The sequence below is a fragment of the Glycine max genome, chromosome 9 (assembly GCF_000004515.6).
Source record: "Glycine max cultivar Williams 82 chromosome 9, Glycine_max_v4.0, whole genome shotgun sequence".
Lineage (NCBI taxonomy): Eukaryota > Viridiplantae > Streptophyta > Magnoliopsida > Fabales > Fabaceae > Glycine > Glycine max.
Window position 1 is genome coordinate 3,011,062 of NC_038245.2, and position 24,423 is coordinate 3,035,484.

A 24,423-nucleotide genomic window follows, 5' to 3' on the forward strand; every position below is an offset into this window, starting at 1 on the left:
ATTTCCTCTAATTTAAGAGTAAAGAATATTTAATGAGTACCCGAGAAATTCATAGCCTTAGTTCCATGAAATGAAAGATGTTTTCAAGACCACGACAAGCCTGCAGGAAGGAGCATGGCCAGATTTTTAGACTAACTAGTTGACATATGGCATTTGGAAAGGGAAGTAGCTAACACAACATTAATAACAAACAAAGCCATGCTCCTCCTCAATTTATCGCAAGAGCACATATATATTACCATATTTACAAATGGAGTATAATAAAAGTACAATCAAATTAAAAAAAGAAAAATACTTCTTTGAGTTTAGAAGAACTCTATATTTCTATTTACTGCATAATGGCTAAGAAGTTTAATCTCGGAAGCCAACATCAGCAACGAAAAGTCTTAAGATCCATCGGAGAAAAGTGCCCCATGTTGGGTAGATTTAATGAACTTTTTGAGCAAAAGGACAACAATTGCAATAGTGAGTCCAATAGCTGCCAATGTGAACAACCGATCATCAGGTTTCTGAACCCTCGTCTCTGGCTTAGGATTCTGAACCCTTGTGTCTGACTTTTGGAGCACCTCATACCTTGAAACACTAGGTTGAACCTCCCTTGAAGCTTCAACTCCTGCAGGGTTAGCATTTGCAAGGACTTCTTCTTGTTCTTCCACAATTCCATCAACTTCTTGATCTAGAATAACCTCTCCTGCAGTTAAAGACTCAGGATTCAGTGAATTGGCGTGTGTCTCAGCCTCTTCATTTCTGGGGTTCTCTTCAGAAGCCTCACTGGCGCTAGGTTGAGGAACAGGAGGTGCCTTGCTTACCATGTACTCGTGTATCTGGAATAAAGAAGTACAATCAGATTGTAGCACAATATATTACAGAAAACACAATCTGAGGAGAAAACAACAAGCAACATTTTACCTCATCGATCAGCTTTTGACGTTCAGGAGTCCCGAATTTAGGAGGAGCTTCACGAGATTTAACTGCCAGTGTACGCCTCTCTTCTTTCTTGTAGTCTAACGATCCCAATGCACCATTTGGGTTGGTAGGCATGAATGCAATCAATGCAACTAAAGCAGTCCTCACTGCCAAAAGATATTTACATCAATTAAAATAGAACTTTTCACCATCAAAGACATCTACAAGGCTCAGCCTGTATAGTTAAAGATAATGCTTAATAAGATCTACAAAAATGAAGGTAATGTGTTAGAGAAGAATGATGAAAATAACAGAGATGCATTCCCATTCTAATAATACAAATTATGAATACATTAAAATGCAACTACTTCGTTTGATCAGTATTTTCTGGTTAAGTATTCCCAATCTTTTTAGCATCCAATCTTATGATCTAAAGACATGGGAATCAATACAATGCCACTTCTATCTAGAGTAAGTCATGTTTTGTCCCAAAGCATAGTATGATCCTACCTAGACAATGATAATAATGGAAAGTTATAAAGTACACAGTCGAATATATCAGACAGTTTTATAACTGCAGAGCAACAACTAGACAATTATAATCCTGTATATATATATATCCAAAATGCGAAATACATTATGACATTTATAACCTGTACAATGAGAAAATTTAGTCATGCTCTCAATAAATAACTTGAAAAATAGTTTAACAAACACAGAGTGTCAATACCAGAAAGGAATGCTACTTACCGCTCCATGATGGCTGCCAATGCTCAGGGTGATGATTTGATATGCTCAAGCAAATCTTGGTTTGAGTCTCGAAACGACCATTAGGCTGACAGCATGAAAGTGAAATTTATAAGCATGTAGGAACTAAGCTTTCTTCAAAGTTCAAACATAAAAGACAGTCAATGAAACAGAATCTCATAAGCATGTGGGATATGCAGATTAACATAAGAATGTAATCAGGTGAGAGGGAAGGGAGCAACATCTTACAGTCAACAACATAAATGAAGGGGGTTTGAATGGATACTCTGAAGGCAACTGAATCCGTCCATGATAAATACCACCCTCAAATTCAGTATCACGAGGCCCTCTAATCGCAAATTGCCATTCAAATATATTTTCCTGAAAACAACAATCATGACACTGAAGCTGGTCAGGATAGTATATAAATTGAAAACCCTTAAGATAACTTTTGGATCCCTAAAAAAAAAACACAATTTTCACAAATTCCATCTTATTTGAAATTCTCAGAAACTATAAATTGGCCCATCCAAACACAACACAAAGGAATTTCCCAAAAGAAGCTCAAATGAACAAATTCCAAACCCCCAACACCAAGAATTTTACAATTTTCCGCCCCGCACCACAACAAACCCCATTGAATCGCACACACACACAAAAACACGATCTCACACAAATCCATCTTCACAGCACGCATCACGAAATCGAAGCGAAAACAAAAATGAGAGATAATAGGATCTAAGAGGGAACCAACCTCGAGAGGGAGGCTCATGAAATCGTCGGAAGGGTTGGAGTTCATCTCCTTGAGCTCCTGGAGGATCCGCTTCACGGCGGGGTTCTTGAGGTTGTACTTGTCCGCCATTCTGAAACCGCCACGGTAATCGCAGGCTCTGTCGGTGGCTCAATCAGAAGAAGAAAGGAATATCGTGAAGTCGCCGAAGCTATGACTGATTATGATTTTTGTATTTTTACGATGGGAATGGAAAATGGAAATAACAAAAGGTGAAAGCTGGTTGCCTCTTTCTCTCGGACTGACACGCCATGCTAGAGTGTTATCTCACGTGTCTCTCTTTTATTCAACCTTCCTTGCATCTTCCCTCCTTTTGGCTTTTTATTTTTAATATTAATAATTAATACTTTCTATTATACTTTTTATTCATTTTTTTAATCACTGTAATTAAGTACCATGAAGTTTAAGTATTTTTATAAGTTAATTTCTGATTATAAGACTAATTTTTAGTCTATAATTTACTTACATTTAAAGTTTATTGTCCTTCTTTAAAGATATATTAGATGACAATCGAATTTAATATATTTGATAAGATGTTTGAGGATCTTATAAACTTCTTGGTTTTAAGTTTATTTGATATAAAAATTTATTTTAGTAGAATTTTTTATAAGTTAATTTAAGTAACTTATTTTGATAAATTATTTAAAGTAATAAGTTACTAATTTTTTGTTTTTCTTAATTTTATCCTTAATATTTTACTTGAAATTTCATTTCATCCTTCTATTTAATTTAAAAATTCTCTTATCTTTTTTGTTTATTATCTAGAAAAAAAATACTCGTATCTAAGTTTACTTTCTTAGACACACACAAAAATACCATAGTCAACTTGTTAGTTGTCATCACTAAATTATTTCTTAAGGTTAAAAATGATCTTTTGAATCATATCAACTTACATGATTTTTATTTGATTGATTAAATTCATAAAAGCCAAAATTTATCCTTTTGTTAACTAACCCTTACATACAATTAAATATGTCATTGTTATTTGATATTTATTCATTAAACTATCAACTAGTCTTACCCATCACTTTCAATTAAATTAGATAATTTTCAATTTTTCAACTCTTAACTTATAATTTATAAGCTAGTTTTATTAAACATGAATCTTTTCCATAAACTTTAGGTGTGTTGTCATCTAAGTTACAATCATCATTGGATTTCATTAAATTTCAGTTACAAGTAACTTTGGCTCCTCAAATTGTTTAATTAAGTTACTTGAGCTACTTTTAAAATTAAATAAATCTAGTTTTTCTTTACCTAAAAATTAAAATCTTGAGGGCCATTTAGTTTGAGAAGACTGATTTTATTTTTAATTATAAAGAATGCTAACTTATTTTATATTGTTTGGTATTTCCAAACAAATGTATGAGAAATACTGAAAATAGAAAAAAAAATATTGTTTTCATTACTTCTATATTAACTTTTTTAAAATAAGAAACAAAGGAACAAAATGACATTTTTTAAGGTTAGAAATAGGCCAAGTAAGTTAGGTTTTGTCTAAATTGAAGTTTAGTTTGATTTGCTTTAAAATCTTGAATTATAAGTCAACTTTTTAAGTCTGATATAATCTTTTAGTTTATTTAAAAATTTATTTCTTATTAAGACTCTATGTTGACTAAAGAATCTATGCTTCAAAAAGTTAATAGACTTACATACTAACAAGCTTATCAGACTAGAAAATCAAAACCACAAAATCAAATTTCATTTTGTATATATATTAAAACTAGTTCAATTTATAATAAAAAAACTGGTTTAAAAATAAAAAACACAATGCTTTAATTTCTATAATACTATATTAATAATATTATTTTTAATAAAAATAATATTATTTATAAAAATATTAGTCTGTCAAGTATAGTAATTTTTTTTTCTAAAAGTTCATAATCGTGCTTACTCAACTATATAAAAAGGTTTTTAAAAAACATGGACATGAACTATTCGCTGAATAGGATAGGTAAAGAAGTCTTAAATGGTATGGATTAGGCCTTAAGCTCCTAATGGACCCTCTAACCTATTTTTATCCCTAATATTTTTTAATTAAAAGATAAAATTACATTTTTGATCTTCCTAATTGTCTTTAATTTTGATTTTAGTCTCCCTTTAAATTTATTCATGAATTTAGTTCCCTAGTTATATCAAATCCTGTAAATGTGATTTCCAAATCCAGATTTAAATATTGACTGTCATGTGTTATGTTCTGATTGGACGTGAAAAGATGCATCCAAGAGCCAGTTCTAACATTTTTCTATTCATCGTCCAATCAAAATGTGACACGTGCCAATCAATATTTCACTATAACAGGCAACATTTAAATTTGAATTTGAAATCACATTTACGAGATTTGACATAATTTGAGGACTAAATTCATGAATAAATTTAAAGGAAGATTAAGATTAAAATTCAAGATAACTAGGGAGATCAAAAATACAATTTTGACTAATTAAAATTAAAATTTTAATTTTTTTATCGAACAAATCTCCCATAGAATTATTTCATACTCAAACTATTTACAAATTAACTTAATTAAATTGTTTAAGACCTTTTTTCTCCATTCAAAATTTTACCAACCAAAATACCAATTTTTGACAAGACGAATATGTAGTTTTTTAAGAGGGCAACATAAAAGAATATAGGTAATAAGAAAATGATACTACTTAAGAAGATGATACTTTTTGTTTTAGAGAAACTTAAGAAGATGATACTTAAGATGTTAACAAAACCGTTTTATTATCCAACAACAATAATCTTTTGGTGGTAAGACATTTTGGGTTTGATAATCACGACTAATACAGTTATATTGCACTATTAGATCCAATAATTGATTCATAACACTGCTTTAATTTGAGCGATGCCACAAATTAAGGAGTGAGCAAGTCCCCTCAAGAGTCAAGCCTGATCGTCAACGGTCAACTCCTCAATAACATTCCCATGGTTGAAGTGATTAAACCCTTCAACTCCAGAGCATTTGCTAGCCAACACTGGTGATGAATAAAGCCCTTTGCGTGCAACAATAACCGAGTTAATAACCTCATCAGTGGGGTGAAAAACCGATAGAACTTCAAAGCCTTTGAGATCAGAAGAAGGATCAACCACAGGGTAGAGAAAAGCCCTAGCACCATGTGCACTCCTCAGCAACAAAATAGCCCCAGGAGCCATGAATTTGGCCAAGTGGCTAATGACTCTTCCTTTCTCCTTATGGTCCATTCCCACAAGTGCTGCCAAGAACACCACGTTGTAGTCCTTGAGGCCATTCGACACGTTTAGAATGTCACAAGTGTGGAAGAACATCCTCTTCGACAAGTCGGTGTCCGAGGAGACAAGTTCATGGGCCTTGGCATTTGCCAATGGATCCATGTCGTAGTTGTGGAAGCATGTGTGTTTGAGGTAATGTGTGGCCAACATGATTGAGGTGAGAGGAAGAGGACCTGACCCCACAAAGGCTAGTTGGGTAGGGACTTGTGTGATGTGAGTGGTTAACATGGTGAACTCCAAGTGGCTAAGTTTGAAGTAGTTGGAGTAGTAAGGGAAGAGTTTCATGTGGCTTAAAGGGTTCTCATATGATCCTATTAGGGTTGAGTAGTGGTTCTCAAGAAGCCCTTCAGCTTTCCCACAAAGCCTAATTAGCTTGGCTATGGTTTCTCTAACTTGTTGGCTTAGTTTGGTAACATCTATTTGGCATGGGGTGGTGCAAATTGTGACAAGTTGGGTGAAGAGGTTGTTGACATGGTTTGAAGGGTTGAGGTCTTCTAGTTTGGAGATTTTTTCATAGATTTCACATACCTTTTCTACTTTCATCATTTCTTGTTGGTTCTCCATTCTTTAAACTTGCACAAAGGAAGGATGCTAGAATCAAAGACTCACAAGGACTTTTTTCTTTCTCTAGCTAGCACCTTACCCTTGAATTTCAGTTTCACAACACCCTTTCAATACCAATTTATAAGTGCACTGCAAGACTGTTTTTCTGTTTAGGCTTTAGAGGCTATTAATTATTACACGTATCGTTGCTTGATTGGTCCACTTTGGTGCAAGTTGTTGTAAGAGCCCCATTATTTGCAGTTTATCTCTTAATTAAATAATGGTCAAGTGCATCATGAAGCAGTGCGGCACTACATTCAAGACAAGAAGGTCGCCTAAGAAAGCTACTCTTGCTTATTGAGCATATATTGAAAAGGAAAAAGATATAACCACTGTTCTTAACGTCAAAGATAAATCGTTTTGCAATGAAGAATAAATAAGTTTGTGGTTCTTTCCATGTTGTGCGTTATGACACCCACATGTATTCTTATATCAGCTCCATCACTAATAGTGAAGATAGGGATAGAGAGCTTAGAGGTAGAAGATATGGCAACATTGTGCAACATTTTTCACTCAAATTCTGAATAATATTTGAATATTGTAAGCATGTAGAATTCCAAAAACTTTAAAGGAAGGGAAAAAAAAGGATAACATGGTTTTGATATTGTAGAATTGAAATGTTAGGTTGCAGAATTTTTTTAGAGCACACTAAGGTAATTCAGCTAACTGTTATTGAAATTATATTATAATCTCCATGAAGAATTGAGCAAGAATGGCAACTAAATCATTTTAAAACAAAAAAAAGGTGCTATAAGCATGCACATAACTATTTTTTTTCTCACTTTTGTTTTGATTTGTCTGACTGAGATTTCTGTCTCCACCCCAAAAAAAATAAAAGCATAAGACCAACAGAACAATAGTCTCACAAAAAGAGAACACAATTTAAATATCAGGCGGGAAAAGGGAATCAAATATTTATAAACATCGACAAATTAAGATCCAACCAGAGCAATTATCTCTGAAGGTTTCATAACTTTGCTGATTTTTATGAGTCTAGTATGTCGACATTGTGGCCACAGTTGACCCCTTTGGCCCTTTGTTAATTATTGCGCAGTGTAGTGCGCTTTGCGTTACTCTGCTTCTTACACCTGCTCATTGCTCATATTTACATCATCCTGAACTTTTAGAGGCAAATCTAAATAAAGAATGAAGCCAATAACTCGATCATGTCATCTAGGATATGTGGGAGCAGTGAGATGATGTAACACTCATTCTTAAGAACATGACTTATTTTATTAAAGTAGCAAAAAGTTATGGTTGTGATTTTAATAAAATAATTCATGTTCAACCATTATGGGTCATCGTTCATAATGGTTTTACACGATTTGAGCAGGTCTTCTAGGAAAGATGCCTGATCCCTAAAATAATCACTTTGGGGTAATTTATTTTTGTTATAAAAGTCATTTTCACCTATATTCTTAAGGACAACTATTAAGGAGATCATTTTTATCTCAAACAATATTGACTTGAGGTCAACTATTAAGGAGGCCATTTTTGTCTTTATTCTTAAGTATTGTATATCCTAGACAATACTAATTTCCGGAAAAATAATGTGATGGTTATCTTCACCTTTATCTTTAAGTCAACATTGCTTATTAGGGGCAACTATTATGGAGGTTATCACAACCTACCACAACCACACTTGGAAAAAACACAAATCCGCTTTAGGGAACATAAAGACCAGTAAACTTGACCTAGCAACATACTCGACCCGAATTATAACAAGACAAAGGAGACATTAGTACTTAGATAACAATTAACAAACGTTTAAGACACATGACTCCGGACCTTCGCACATGAAATATAACTAATGAAGTGAACTCTCCTACTAGATAGGTCTATTAATATTGAAGACTCCCCTCTGGCCCTCAAGTATAATTAACTCCAGTCATTCTAATAATTTCTTAAACACTTTTTATCTTGAATGTCGAAGTCTTGATTATAAACAGATTATTAATTAATAAGATTTGCTAAATTATAATATTTTATAAAATTTAATATTCATATTGACTAAATAAAAAATTTGGTATCCCTTTAAATATGAGGTCTTGGGCGATCGGCCACCTTGACTGTGCTCAGGACCACCAGTGCCTTCATCTGATACTTTAACAAGCCAAACAAGGAGAATTTGACAACTTGCAAATGTGAAATGTACCGTGGATATTGCAGCATTTTGGGTCACTAAAACAATGTATACTGGAGGTTGCCCAATTCCAATTATCTTGTGGAAGGCTTCAAAACTAATTGGTGCTTGACGATGAGGTAAAAATAATTAAGCTTCAGTTGTGTTGCCAAGTGTTCTTCATCATGAAGTTGAGTTTTGGAATACAAGACTAGAAAATTTTTTATGTTTTTATATATATGACATTTTGGGTGATAAACCTTTATTGAATATATAAAGTTTAAAGCATGCCCTCCTTTTCCTGCTTGGAATATTTGATATTTCCTAGAACAAGAAAAACTAGTATAGACTAGAACGGAAAATAATTAAGGAGTACTGCGCTACTAAGCAAAATCTTAAGCATGATATTAATTTTTCCCTTCTAGTCTATACTAGTTTTTCTATTTCTAGGAAGAGGAAATACCAAATATACCAAGCTGAACAAGGTGGGCGTGCTTTGAAGTTTGAACTTTATATGTTCAAACAAGGTTCAGATATGTATCCAACAACATAAAAATCAGAAATTTTCAAGGCTTGTTTCCAAAACAGAACCTTATGCTCAAGAACACAGCAATATTTTTCAGGGATAGACAATAACAAGACCAAAACCTTCATCATATGCTCAAGTCTCCTTTAGTTGAACTAGGATTTTGGAGCATTCAGCAAAGATAATTTTCAACAAATTAATATCTTTATGATTTTCAATAAATTTTAACTAATAAGAATGTGTTTAAAAGTAAGTTTCACATGCATAGGATATTCCTAACATTAATCTTTTCTCAAAATTACTATCTAACCTGACAACTCGCAAATTCTTGCGATGACAATCACAATATTGACGTTTGAAAAACAAGTATTCACCACAAACACCACCCCACTTGTGATTCTATAATCAGGCACCTATATATGGATATTTCCCCAGACCAAACCCAGATTTAGCTTTATTATTTTTGAAAGATGAATTCTTCCCTACTTATCCTAATACATACTTTCTTTTCACAAAATGGAAAGTCATGAAAGAAACAAGTAAATCAAGTGAAGGTTTACAGTTAACCAAATCAACAAAGTAAAGCAGGAATTGCAAGCTTTATTATTAATATAACATAGCAAAATACCCACAAACTGCCTTTATACTTGATAGTAAACACAGATGAACACCATTAACCAAACCAGGGTGCTAACTAGTTATGAGAATTTCACATGGGATGATACCACACATTCATTAGGAATAATATAAAAGAAAAAAATTCGCAATTCTTAATATTGAAGAAAGCTGTAAATAAATGCGATTGATGCAACTACAATTTTGGTCACAGAGAACCACCAAAATCCTTTATGGTGTAGCCAAAAATCACGGTCATGGATCAATTTTTAAAACCTTGTTGCACTAGCTAACCGTCAAAGAAATTTCCAGACAGAAACAGAGTTGATTGGTGTTCCTTTCCACCCAATAAGAAGGCAATGCCCATTCTTATCAAACGTGCTATAAGAAGGAAATCTTTTAGCCACCAAATCCGCTTGAAATAAACACAATTTGCTCAATTCTTTCTCCACCATTCCAAAGCGGGAGAAGAAGGCCCTCCACACATCAATCTTCACACTCCTACTATCTCTTTCTGCTCCTTCTGCAGCCACAATATTCCTTATTCCATGACTGAAGTATAGGGATTCTACAATCATTCGATTCCCCTCATCCCCTTTCATACAAGTCTCAAGGCAATCAAAGAATGTGCTAAAGAAGAAAAGAGCCTCAATGAAACGGTTTACAAAAGATGTAGAATTGTGGTTTGCCTCAATTTCAGCTACCACCATCACACTAGGATTCAAGATTCTAATCACTCTCATCATGATTTCAAGCTGGCCAGATTCTTGAATCTTGGTTCTAAGTGCAAAATGAGAATAAACAACAATTGTTTCCTCAGGATCAATCTCAAAAACATCTTCTCCTAGATGTAACATATCCGATACCATAACAATGTTGTAAGAGAAGGGTATGTTCAAACCTTGAGCATAATCCTTTAGTCTCTCACCAGTGTCCTCAGCTATGTGTCTAGTGGTTCCACTTTCTACAGCGGTTATCTTAAGAAGCTCAATTGGACATTCATGTCTTGACTCAAGGGCTTGCATTAGGATAGTCCACTGCACCCCCTTTCTGATCTCAAGATCAATAACATGAATCTTCTTTGCTTCAGCAACATCTTCTATTATAACTTGAACTTCTGTGAACACAGAAATTTGACAAAAGGGAAGCTCTTCATAAAATGCAACAACAGTGGGGTTTAGTACCTTGGTTGCCTCTAAAGGATCAAATGAAGGACCCTTTTGCAAATCCTTGTATGAAACTCTTCCTGTTGCTCTATCTATCCTCTGGCGAAGTGCCTCTGCAAAGTAATGAACAATACGCCTAACTGGACTCCCCGTTTTGCAAGATAATGATTCGCAACGACTCAGCAATTTGCTTGCACGTTCAAACTGTTGGTGGCCAACTTTCTCGGCACAAGCCAAGAGGGACTCAGCAAGTTCCACATCCTCTTTCTCCTCATTAGAGAGTCCAGAGAAGTAAATACCAAAAGGGTGAGTTTCCAAGAAAGGCAAAGATTCCGACTCTGATGATGATGATTGGATGAACCTTGTCCCAGCTATCCTCATGACATCTTCTGTTGAGAGCTTTCTCATAATACCCTCATTTGTTGTGGCCATAGCCACATCATCAACTTGCTTCAGGGTTTTGTCTTCATTGCGTAACCTCTTGAAGCCCTTGCCATAGTTGTTCAAGATGTCAAGTGAGGCTAAAGGGGTATTTGAGTTTGAGTTTGGCTTGTCCTTTGTTGTGTGACATAGTGGAACCATGGTTGGATATTGTGCATCAAATTGGAGTGGTGGAGATACCATGTCAAACTGAAGGTTATCATCCAATTGTCCATAATCATGGTATGATGGTTGCACTTGCTGGTGATACTTTTGTTGATCAGTGGATAGAAGGTACCCTTCTTGTTCTGATGGATCATCTGGGAAGAACCCAAAATTAGAGTAAAGTGGGTCAATTCCCCCATACTCTCCATGATCTTCTGCTCCCGAAAATTGGACCTTTCTCAATTCATTCAGTTCCTCAGTACACCACAAAATGTCGTTGGATGAACTAGAATTGTCATCTGTAGTGAAACTGACATGGTACAAATCTTCCATCACAAATTGTTACTAACTTTCCTTCTGTTTTATCAGTTTTATTCAAACCAGATTGCTCAAGTGATTAATTCAACAAGGGCAACAAGATTATTAGTCCTTGTTGTACTAAGTTGATACCCGTATTGTACTTGCTATTAATTAAGGATATGGTTTCTGATTATTCTTTATGTAAAATTGACCAGTTCTCATGCTAAATCCGTCCTGTACGGTTAACATCAATGTTGTCACCATGATGTGTCGTTGCGATCAAGGTGGCCTGCATGCAGAAAGCCAGTGAAATTAATTAAAATTCAATAAGTTGTGAATTTATATTTTTATCTTTTTTCATGATCCATACAATTCTGCTGGGTACTCTTGATTTTGCCGAAATTCCGTCCACAGTCCAGAAGACAATAGGCAGCTAAGTTTAAAAAAAAAAGATGGCGTAAGTAACAAACTAAAGAAAATACGAATTTTAATTTTCAACATACTATTATCTGTTATTTATTTTCGGCACAAAAAATTTCAAGTATTCCGCTTATTAAATTCAAACTGAGTTTTTAAGACAAGCAATTAATTAATAGTGTAACAAAAATACAAAACAAAAACGACAAAAAACAAATGTAAGATATAGTTCAGGGCCAGGCAGTACTCAACCAAGCATTAGTTTACAGTGTTTTGTACTGACTGAGAAGGTTCTGTTTTTTATTTAATCATGACAACTCTTTGTCTGTGTGATGTTAAATTAATATATAAAATAAATAAATACATAAATATGATTATTTCAAGGACCATGTCGGAGTTAAAAGTCGTATTGTCCCTTACTACTACGAAGTGATTATGAACAAATGAATTAAGTATCTGTTTGATGTTCATGTACGGTTGAATAGAATTGATTTTTAGGAAAGAGATAGAGCAATAAATTATATTAAAATGCGTATTTTTTTTATAAAATATAAAAAATAATTTTGTAACAATAAAAGAAACAGGCTATAGTAAAAGAAAGATACATTTATGTTTAGGTGTCATGTAAATTTTATGTTTGAGTGTTAATCTAATATAAATATTATTTATTATTTTTCTTTTTTTTTTCTAACTTTTTGAATTGCAAAATTATTAATTAATGTTTTATAATAAGTAATTTCAACATTTCATTTAATGATAATTAATAAATTAATCTCAAGGATTAATTACAAAATCAGTGTTACTATTTTGTTTATTTCATCAAATCGATCTTTTTATTTTTTTAATTTACTTTCTGAATTTTCTTATATTTCAAAATTTATTGAGTCTTCTTATATTTCAAATTTTATTATTTTTTAATTTATTATATTTTATAATCTTATATTATATTTTTAAATAACAAGAATATGTATACTTATATTATATTTTTAGGATATAAAATAAGATTATACAAATATAATATATAAAATATAGATAAAAATATTGTCACTAAATCCCAAGGAGATAAATATAATATATAAAATAAAAATAAAATTTATATAAATATATATATATATTCTAATTTACGTGAAAATAGAATTTAATTTTATATATTATATTTTAAAAGATAATATATAAAATTATAATAAATTAAGAAAAAATAAAATTTGAAATATAGGAAGACTCAGATAATAAATTAAAAAATAGAAAAATCGATTTAGTAAAACAGGAAAAATAAGAGGACATATTTTATAATTAAGCCTAATCTAAAAGATTACAAAAATAATTTTAGAAATAAGGTATGTTGAATAGATAAGCATTTAAAAATATATTTTTTAAAAAAATATACACGATTGTTCTTTTAAATTTCTTATTGACATAACAAGTCAATGAATTATTAATGTCGTTGTTTTTACATCATTATTTGATATTTGATATTACTACTTGATAATAGAGATTAAAAAAAAGAATTAAATAATTAAAATTAAAACAAAAATAGTTACAGCACTAAAATCAAAAGTCCCCAATTTTACACGAAAAATTATTTAAGATAATTATTTTTTATATTTTCTAACAGAAAATATGCTCTTTAATATAATCTTTGATATAATCTCTATGTCTTTATTTTAAATATCAATATTATTTTCAAGCCTACATGAATATCAAACAAATAATTCATTGATATTTTTATCTGAATCGACCGATATAAAAAAAATATTATAACCACTCCCATATTCTTCTCAAATAAGTTGGCCTTCCTTGATAGACAATTCATTAGTTTATAATCTCTTCATAAAATACAGTAGTAAGAGACAGTCATACGACTTTTAGCTCCCTCATGGTCCTTGAAATAATAATATTTATTTATTAATTTAACATCTCACAGACAAAGAGTTGCCATGACTGAAAAAAAAAAGACAGTACAAACATTTGGTAAGTTGAGGCTAGGTGATGACTCATGCATGCTTGGTCCTGCACATTATTTTACCTTTTATGTGATTTTCCTTCTTTTGTATTAATCGTACAATAGTTGTTTGTTTTAAAACTTTATTCGAATTACAAAGTAAAATAAAGAAATAACGATTTTCATAAGTAATAATTATCTGTGAATTTTGATTAGTTATTAGATATGAAATAAATCAAGATAAAAAAAAACAAAGCAAAGTGCTTGACTTTTTTTTTTAAATAAATAAAAATATCATAATATTTGAACATTTTTTAAATACCTAAACTAAATCTATTTAAATATTTTCTTTAGTTTGTTACCGGCACCCATTTTATTTTTCGGTCATTACTTGCGCTGTATATTCTTAAATTTTGCCGGATATTCATGTCTTCTAAACAGAAATTCTTGTAACGAGTAACCACTGTGATAGAAACAGTATTGTTAGCTCTTTTCATTTTGAAAAATAAGAGCACAAAGAATTTGTCTGGATCATGAAAAAAAGATAAAATAATAAAAAATAGAAAAACGCTCTTATCGAATTTTAATTAATTTAACCAGCTTTTTGTATATATGCAGGCCATCTTGATAACATCGGTACATCTTTATGACAACATTAATGTTAACTGTACTGGACGGATTTAGCATAAGAACAGGTCAATTTTACAAAAAAATAATCAGAGATCCCATATCCTTAAATAATTTATCTATACGGGTTGATACTAAATTTGACAAAAAAAGACTAATAATCTCGTTACCCTTGTTACATAGAGAATTAATTGCTCAAGGAACCTTGTTTGAAACTGATAATACTGAAGAAAACATAGTTACAATTTCTGATGGAAGACTTGTACCATACCAGTTTCAGCACAGATGACAACTCTAGTTCATCCAATGATTTTTTCTGGGCTAATTAGGGACTGAATGATGTGAGAAAGTTTCAATTTTCTGGAGTAGAAGATCATGAAGAGTGTGGAGAAATTGACTCATTTTACTCTAATTTTGAGTTCTTCCCAGATGATCCATCAGAAGAACAAGGGTACGTACCTTCTATCCACTAATCACCAAAAGTATCACCAAATATATGATGATTATGGACTATTGGATAATAACCTTCAATTTGACATGGTATCTCCACCACTCCAATTTGATGAACAATATCCAACCATGGTTCCACTATGTGACCCAACAAAGGACATGACAAACTCAAACTCAACTACCCCTTTAGCCTCACTTGAGATCTTGAAGAGCTATGGCAAAGGCTTCAAGAGGTTATAGATTGAAGGAAACAACAGCACCATGCAACCAATTGATGATCAGGCTGTAGCCACAGATGAAGTTATTGTTGGGAGAAAGCTCTCAACAGAGGATCTCATGAGGATTGCAGGAACAAAGTTCATCCAATCATCATCATCGTCATCTTCGGACTCGGAATTTTTGCCTTTCTAGGAGAATCACCCTTTTGGTTTTTCATTCTCTGGACTCTCTGATGAGGAGAAAGAGGATGTGGAACTTGCCGAGTCCCTCTTGGCTTGTGCTGAGAAAGTTGGCAACAATCAGCTTGAACGTGCAAGCAAACTGCTGAGCCATTGTGAAACATTGTCTTCCAAAACCGGGAACCCCTTAAAGAGAATTGTTCATTGTTTCGCGGGAGAGAATGCAACCTACTAGCCAAGTGTTATATCTCTATAGATATCATTTACCACAACAAAAAGATAAGATAATCTATGTGTACATAGTGTGATGAGATAGGAGTAAGGAAAAAGTTCTCCTATGTATGGTATGTAAGACATTCAATGTATTGGTTGAGATTTTTGATGAGGTAGGTAGGAGTAAGGAAAAAGTTCTCCTATGCATGTGCATATAGTGTGATGTAGTTATTTACAAATCACTATGAATATGTGTTGACTAATTTCATAGAAAAGTTCTATTCTAAATTTTAATTTTATTTATATTTCATGAATTTCCAAGAGAATAAATATTAGTTTTACAAAGTGAATTATGCTACATTTCATTTTTATTTAATTGTTATCATAAGTTGTTATTTAAATGCAAAAACGTGTGTTTTTTTTTTCGGTTCACTTTGTTTTATTATGTTCTCACTAAGTCTTTGTGTTTTATCTTATTTTTTTCTTTTCCTCTTAGATTCACAAGTAATTGAATAACAAACTTTTTAGGAGCATGATTTTTTTTTTTTAAGTAGGTCTTCATTCATATAATGGGAAGTATTTCTTTTTTCTTTTTTCTTTTTACTGAATTATATTGCAGCTATAAGGATATGACTAGGAATAGAGATAAGAACAATCTCTTTATTTTGAGTTTAGGTGATCCTACACCATAGGGACATGCGTGTTAATTATATAATCATGTTGTGAGAAGTTAATTATGATAATTATTATATATGGGCTATATGATTATCAGTTGAAGTGTTGAGATATTTTTGTGTCAAGGGCCTAATAAGTTGTGACATATGGATATGGCACTTGATTTATATATATATATATATAGAGAGAGAGAGAGAGAGAGAATGTGTTATCTGGGTCATGCACGATTAAATATCATTCATGTCTATTTATATAAAATTTACATAGTAACAATGTAAATATTTTTATTAAATTAGGAATTATTTATGATTCAAATACAATATTTATAATTATCAATGGTTGTTCTCCAATATAGATATATAATTGATTATAAATCTTGTAGACTATGATGCTTAAAATACAATAAATGAGAGAAATAAAAAAATAATTGTGTTACATAAAGAACTAATTTATTTAGAAAAAAAGGTGAAGTAGTAATTTAAATCATGGTTATCTAAATCACGATTTAACTCATAAAATCGTACGAGTTTATGATTCTACAGTGTCTCCAAAAGTTAAATCGTGAGTAGAATCACAAATCGAGTAAAATTAGTAGTAAACTTGATAGAATCAGAGTAAACTCGATAGAATCGGATCAAACTCGGAGTTAAGTTATGAACTTCAGTTTTCTATGTTATTTACGGGTTCATACAAAGAGGAGTTATCGCTTGTATAAAAAGAAGATGAACTTAATTTATGTGATGTACAACTTGAAGTAGAAAAGTAGACAAATAAAAAAAATTGTTGCTCAATCTTTCATTTGAAGATACAAAATATGATGATAAGTGGATAATAAAAGAGAGATGATATTTTTTATGAAGACAATGTTCAAGTTGAGCAACCTCTAGGTGAAAGTGGTAATGAAAACAATAGTGACTTAGTTGGAGGAAGTTTAACTGATCCAACTTTAGATGCATTTGATATTGACAATTTGATTTTAAATGGTAATGTTGAAAATCACTTCTCAAACGAGGAAGAGTTTGAAGATGATGGAGATGAAAATGATGGTGGTGGGGTGGAGGTGATATTGGAGACGATTTAATCAGATGATTGATGGACATTTTAACTATTTGTATAATTTTTTAAATGCTTTTATTTTAAGAATTTATGTTTGATTGAGTGTGGACTATGTTAGTTTATTGAATTATTGTTAAAGTTTATTATTTTGATTTATTTTAGAGTTGAAATATTTAGTTATGATTTTATATATAGGAATATTAATATATGTTTATATTGAGTAAATTCTTACTAGTCAATTTTACGAGTCATGGGACCTCTACGAGTTTATTCAAAATCATGAGTTTGACAACTTTGATTTAAATAATTATTGCACAATAATATTTCAAATAATTTAAAGTAAGAGTTATTTGTTATAATAAAAAATTAAAATATTTTAACAAAATGACTTTTTTAACTATATTTTTTTTACTGGAAACCCGTTAAAAATAATTTTGACTGCAAATTCGAACAATTATAATTACCGTGATGTCTGTATATGACATTGATTATGGATTTATGGTTCTTGTAATCATTTTTAAATCCTCTCACATAAAACATTTTGGATATATTTATAATTAATATATAATTATATATTTTATACAAATTCTTTTATTTAACATTATATATTTTATATTATTAAAATTAAAATAACATATAAAGCTTGAGAAGTAAGTTTGCTTTTGCCACATAAACTCCAAACATGTTTATGGATTCATAAATTTATTAGACATGCATAAATTGATCAATTACGTGTACAAATTAAGGACCCTATCAATGAAATCTAAAATTAATTTAAACGTATAAATTGATCTACAATAAAAAGTCTAACAATTAGTAATTTGAGTTGATAGTCATTAATTAATTTTTTATTTTTAATTTAAAATTGACAATGAATTAGTTGTTTATAACTCTAGAAAATGCACATTTCTTTTTTGAAAAACATTTTTATACGTATTTACTATAGATTATAGAGTATAGATTCATATGGTTTTACATGTGAATCAAGATATGGATTATCTTGTTCGTAGAGGAGACTTTGTCCGATTTTTAGAAATCTTTTGTATTGGGTTTTATTTGTATCTTGGGATAATATTACTCTCTTAGGTTGATCTGGCTAGGTAAACTATAATTTGTAGGGGAATCATGATCCAAGAATGAGTAGTGACACCACCTGATTGGATGATAGGCTGATTGTGATTTGTTGTCTAACTGATTGAGCCCGTTGATTTGGTTCAATTTTAATAACTATGCTCCAAAGATATGATGTTGCTCCTTCACACTAAAAGGAATAAAAATGATCGTTGATAATTATTGAACTGAAAAAAAAATTGATTGTATAATTTTTTTTACGACAGAACGATTGTATATTTTTTATACAGCGATGAATGTGAAACTTTTGAATAATATGTTGTGTTACAACATTATACAATACTACTCCCTCCCTTTAACAATTTGACTGTTAATTTTTTTCACTCAAATTATTAATTCATTTTTTTACTGCGTTTTTCAAAATACAAGATTTTCCCTCTATCTTGTTATCAATTAATTTGACACTTTAAAGAGAGTATAAAAGAATGTAACAAAAATATATATATATTCTGAAAAAGGTACAAACAAAACGTTGCCTCAACCAAACAATTATTCTTGAGCAGGGCAATTTAAGTCAATCTTGACTGATAGCTATAGATGCTAGTCCACGAATCCCCCTCGTGTCCAACTGTTATTTCACTTTCACCGGCCTGTTACAATATTCTATGGCCTATGGAAAGGAAAACGATAATAATCGTATATATCCCTCATCGTGTGATTGGAAAAGAGAAAAAAAAAATAAAATCTTCAGCCAAAGAGTGAGATAAAAAGAAAAAAAATAGAATAAAAAGGAATTGATAAATATAATTTGTAATGTTATAGAAAATGAAGAGAAAAAAAGAAGATAGAAATGAAAAATAAATATGTATTAATAATAATTCCTACGAAAAAGTCCAAGTGAGTTGTTGCAATATCTATCAGGAATCTAATTTACGGATTTTAACAAACTAAAAATAATTAATCCTTTGGGAATCAAAAATATATTTTCACACCTTGTTGAAGAATAAAGTACATACATCATTCACATTACTATGTTTTTTGTAATGTTATTTATTTTATTTGTCTTTATTACATTAATAATCATATTTTATATTTCTTATTTTTTATTGTTGTACAAAAATTTATACACTCATAATACATAAAAATGCTGGATGCTATGAATTCAGGAAATCAAAATCATAAATATTTAAAGAAAAAAAAAGAGATTGTTGAGTGGTATGCAAAAACAAAAAAAAAATGAAGTAGGTGTAATGTTTGAAAGAAAATTGCCGGATGCTATGAACAAATCTTGTATAAAAAGATTGACGAAAAATATATTACATAAATAATGCTTAATTCCAGTAAATACATTTTTTATTTTAAATTCTTTTATTTAAATTTTATTTAACAAAAAATATTAACAGGTGTTTTTACATAATTTCGTACTTAAACCGTCGTACCAATTAACAGTCCACATTTTGAACGAAAAAAATATCAAAAAGGATGATGAAGAATATAGATATGACTTTATATATTCGATAGATTATTTGCACAAATGTTCGATGCTTCCTCCTTAAGCTCAAATAATGCACAATGATATTATTCTCCCACATGCATCTATAAAAGGAGATCTTTGATAAGCTTGCTAAATTAGAGCATCATAGGCCATTCAAACCTTCAACATAAAATGGAAGAATCCAAGGGTTTTGTTGGTGGTGAGTCTCAAAAACCACATCCAGAAATGCCCTCTATTTCTTTTCAAATTCCTATGCCAGGGAGGAATCGATCTGGTGGTCTCTACCCTTGGGGATGGAGGCAAAGAGCAATAATACCACAGCACACCGTGCGAAACTCTAACGGGGCAAGTGAGAACACAAATTTGAAGGTGTAAGTCACTCATGGAGTAATAATACTATGTATGAAAATGTGAAACGTTTGAACAGTTGTTGCGGTTGTTATGTTGTCTTCTTCATTATCGTATATTATCGTGCATGGGTGTACGTAGCTCAGTACCTGCTTTGAGGATAAAAGCTTTACTAGGCTTGAATATGAATATCTTCAGCAGTTTGTATTGATAAATGACTCATATATGTATTGTAAGTGCTACAACTTTGTACTTTTGTGATACCACATGTTTATGTTCTTCGTTCATGGATGGATCGAATCCAAAAGATGATAAGCTTTTACTAAAGAATAATACTGTTTTTTAGATCACTGCCAACGTCTCGTACATATCTCTTACTTTTTATCACTGAGTGTTTATATACCTCTTAAGTTTAAGTGTTTAAAGATATTTTTCCATTAATTAAAGTGGTTCGTCATGACATGCACTCATGAGAATTAAATATAATCACCACCAAATAAATCCTCTTTGTTCGTCAAATATCCTGACACCATGATGACCGGGACATATACGTATTCAATCAATTTGATAAGGCCATCTTTAAGAGATAAAAATATGTTTCTTTTGAATCTATTGTATTATAGACGAGCTTTTAAGAGATTTATATATTTTTCTCTTGATGTTAATCTCGACAATCAATGTTAAAAATTTATTATTTATTTTGCAACTTTTTAAGATGAAAAAAAGTTATATGAACTTTTGAAGTAAATAATATAATTATATATTTGAAATTTTACTACCATTGAAACTATAAAAAATACCATTAGAAAGTTGATTTATAGTTTTTTTTAAAGTTGATTTATATATAATTATCCACTATTCTTAAGTGTTTGATTATATTAAAATAAACTATAGTATGGAATTTTTTTTAATAACTATGGTATGACAATGATACATATTTTTAGGGAGAGAGGCATAATCGGCCCGGCATTAGCATTAACACAAAGCAATGCAAATATTTCAATGTAATCACAATTTATAATCATAGAAATAATTTATTGAAAATTTTATAATTTTATGTTGAAATTACTTTTTTAATATTTGATGATCGATACAAAATTTATGAAAAGAGGAAAAGCCATAGGTAATGTTTGACTATTTTGAATATTAAAATCTACCTTAAAAGTTAAAGTTAATTAAGATGGAGCTATTTGATGATTTAATAAATTTTTATCTTAAAAGTTACTTTCAAGTTAAAAATTATTGCCTAATAAATTATTTGGATCGAGAAATTTGAATTAATGAGTGAGGACAAGGAAAAAAAAATTCCTCCTAAAATTAGCTTTTCTAAAAGCTCTTAATTTTGTTTTTTACATAAAAATGTCATTTTATTTTTTAGAACCTTTATAGATTTGTATTTATTTAATACTATTTATCCTTTTAAGTAAACAACATATCCAAAATGAGATGAGTTATAAAACGCTACAATAAAAATGGTCGATGATGGGTCATTTTTAATTACTAAAAAATATTTAATTACTTATAGTAAGTTAATATTAATTATTTATAAAATAATTAATATTTTTTCATAAAATATTTAGTAATATGTCAAATTATTTTGGGAGGCTTAAAGTGGGGGCTTTACCCTCCTTAGGATTGGACCAACCTGGGAAACGTGTGTATATTTTAAAATATAAGATGCGATAATTATAATTTAAAACATTTTTTTTATAGAATATGTAAATTACTCAATTTTAATACTAGAAATTAACCTGAAAGGAGGTGACAATCTTACACAAAGCAGATTCATTCTTGAAAGTTAAAAACATTTATACCGAGGATTTTTCTGTGTAAAATTAGTGGCACAAAATTTAAAGAACATAAATAAAATGTTTTAAAGAGTTTAATTGCCATTTAAACATGGACATGCATGTTCATGTTTAAAACACAGGTTATTACATCGATGCTTTACATCGATGCTGACGAGAGATAATGTTGAAAATGCAGGTTACTACATGACATAAACACCAATATAGAAATGAATGTAATTCTATAATGGTCAATTTTGAATTATTGTTAAAAATTTGTTGTTTCAACAAAGTTATATATAAAAACGGTTAGCATCATTCTTGAATTCCTTTTTTGACCGATGTTGAAAACCCGATTTATAATAGTGATGGTGTTTCAAACTTAGTTTGAAAATGATCTTTCCATGCACATCGAACAAAGGCGTCGTGAATAATATATGAACATGCGTAAATAGGCAATAGTGAGTATATATAATTAAAGACCCTATAAGGCTATACATACGAGGAATAAGATCCATTTTTTTTCTTCTCGGATCTGGATAAACTTTGCATTAATTCCTGGACAAGTTTATGTAGAATGCAAGCTAAACCATTCCAAGATGCATTCATATCTTCTATAAAACGTGTAAGCAAAACACGTCACAGTACTTTGATACCATTATGTAAGCAACCCACTCCACAGCACGTACTATCATGCAAATTGGTGACCACTGTCCAAGATTCTAAATATAGGAATTATATATATTGAAATCATGATTGAATAGTGGTCTTGCTTTTTATCAAGTATTCATGCATGGCACATATATACCAGTCACGGTATTAGTCTTGCTATAAATATGCTCCTACTTTAAATTAGAGAACCTAATACGTTGTGAACGAAAATAGACAGATCTATCAAAGGTTAAAGCCATGCCACTACAACATAAAGCAAGATTTTTAATTTTTTTTACTAAATTAGTGAAAAAAGGCTATTAATTGTAATTAAAAGTATAAACTTCATACCACTAAGAGATTTTAACATTTTAACATAACATTAATTATATTTAAAAAAATATTGCCAATTAATTATATATTTTGTAATATTTTATAAATATTATTAATTTACCTTTATTAGAACATCGAAAAGGCAGTAATTTCATTTTGCAACTTATTAAAAGAATTAATAATTTATTTCCCTGGAGCAAAAGCAAAACAGTCTTAATTAAGATTCCTTTAAAGGACAAAACTATCTAAGAACAAATTCTAACTTACAAATTGACCAAAAGGAAAAAAAAATCTAACCTACAAAAAAGATCTAAGCGACTAAATATTTTTTAATTGATGTTAGAATCTTTTGTTAATTGGTATAATCTTGATCTGAATTAATGATTAATCGTTTGGTTGCTGCAAAATTCATTGAATTGAGGTAAATGCAGTCTGACATTTGACAAATTTTCTCCTCCATGTTTCTGAGAGAGGGACTTGAGATTATTTGTTTGGGTAAGGAATTCATATCGGGTTTATGAATTATATATGGATATATAGTGAGTGCACGATTAATATATCCTTGTACTGGTGATACGTAGTAGAAGTTGAAATTTTATGAACAAGGTATTGGAATAGAAGGATGAGCAAACTGCAATGAAAAAGGTAATTTCTACACTGAAAGGACTATTTACGCTAGAAGATGTGGCTGTGTTTGCAAACCAATTGCGTTGAAAAAAAAACTACACTAAAAAACTATACTCACAATCTTCGGCCTGTTTAGTTTAATGTTAGAATGCAACGATTGTTTGAATAAAAAATTCTGAATTTCTATTTATTATAAAATGTACATAAGAATAGAAATCCGGATTATCTAACTTAACATTAAATCGAAGACATTCATAAACGTTTAAGTTTTAACCATGACACAAACGAAGATGATCTCACAATAGGTGGCATCAAGGCCTCGTTTGGTATCTTAAGATATTGTTTTCTTTTCTCTCTTCCTTTGGGCCTAGACTTCGGTCGCAATGAACAAATAATAACATTTCTGACAAAATCAAGTCACCCAAACTTGTGGGGACAATATTATAGTTATATATAGTTGAATTGTAATTTTTTTTATACATAGTTAAATCGTAAAATTATAGTATATAGTTTAACATAAATGATATAAATATAAATATAATATAATGTTGCACAAAAGATTACTAGTATTTATTAATTAAGTCAAGATCGATATTGTATTAGTAATACATAATTGTTCAAAAAATTATAATTTTTAAGAGAATAAATGATATTATACTGGGTTGGAACCGAAGTATTTGGAATCTAAAGTCCCCCCACACCTGTAAAATCTGAGAGCAGC

At 30.6% G+C, this 24,423-nt stretch overlaps 3 protein-coding genes and 1 long non-coding RNA gene across 4 annotated transcripts; 1 reads left to right on the plus strand and 3 right to left on the minus strand.

Moving 5' to 3' along the window:
- Window positions 1-212: 212 nt before the first annotated feature.
- On the minus strand, window positions 213-2,731 carry LOC100811370 (ubiquitin-conjugating enzyme E2 32). Its single transcript, XM_003533120.5, has 5 exons — window positions 2,408-2,731; window positions 1,903-2,034; window positions 1,657-1,741; window positions 910-1,073; window positions 213-824 (listed from the first exon to the last, which is right to left on the minus strand). The coding sequence occupies exons 1-5, from the start codon at window positions 2,513-2,515 to the stop codon at window positions 387-389; spliced, it is 927 nt and encodes a 308-aa protein (XP_003533168.1). The 5' UTR covers window positions 2,516-2,731; the 3' UTR covers window positions 213-386.
- Window positions 2,732-5,145: 2,414 nt separating this feature from the next.
- On the minus strand, window positions 5,146-6,342 carry LOC100814069 (nicotianamine synthase-like protein). The gene has a single exon (NM_001317708.2). The coding sequence runs from the start codon at window positions 6,257-6,259 to the stop codon at window positions 5,330-5,332; it is 930 nt and encodes a 309-aa protein (NP_001304637.2). The 5' UTR covers window positions 6,260-6,342; the 3' UTR covers window positions 5,146-5,329.
- A 3,184-nt stretch (window positions 6,343-9,526) lies between these two features.
- On the minus strand, window positions 9,527-12,130 carry LOC100818523 (DELLA protein RGL2). The gene is made up of 2 exons (XM_003534769.5): window positions 11,983-12,130; window positions 9,527-11,901 (listed from the first exon to the last, which is right to left on the minus strand). The coding sequence occupies exon 2, from the start codon at window positions 11,643-11,645 to the stop codon at window positions 9,858-9,860; it is 1,788 nt and encodes a 595-aa protein (XP_003534817.1). The 5' UTR covers window positions 11,646-11,901; window positions 11,983-12,130; the 3' UTR covers window positions 9,527-9,857.
- Window positions 12,131-20,092: 7,962 nt separating this feature from the next.
- On the plus strand, window positions 20,093-20,652 carry LOC100305692 (uncharacterized). Its single transcript, NR_157161.2, has one exon. It is a non-coding gene; the product is annotated as an uncharacterized lncRNA (long non-coding RNA).
- Window positions 20,653-24,423: the final 3,771 nt, after the last annotated feature.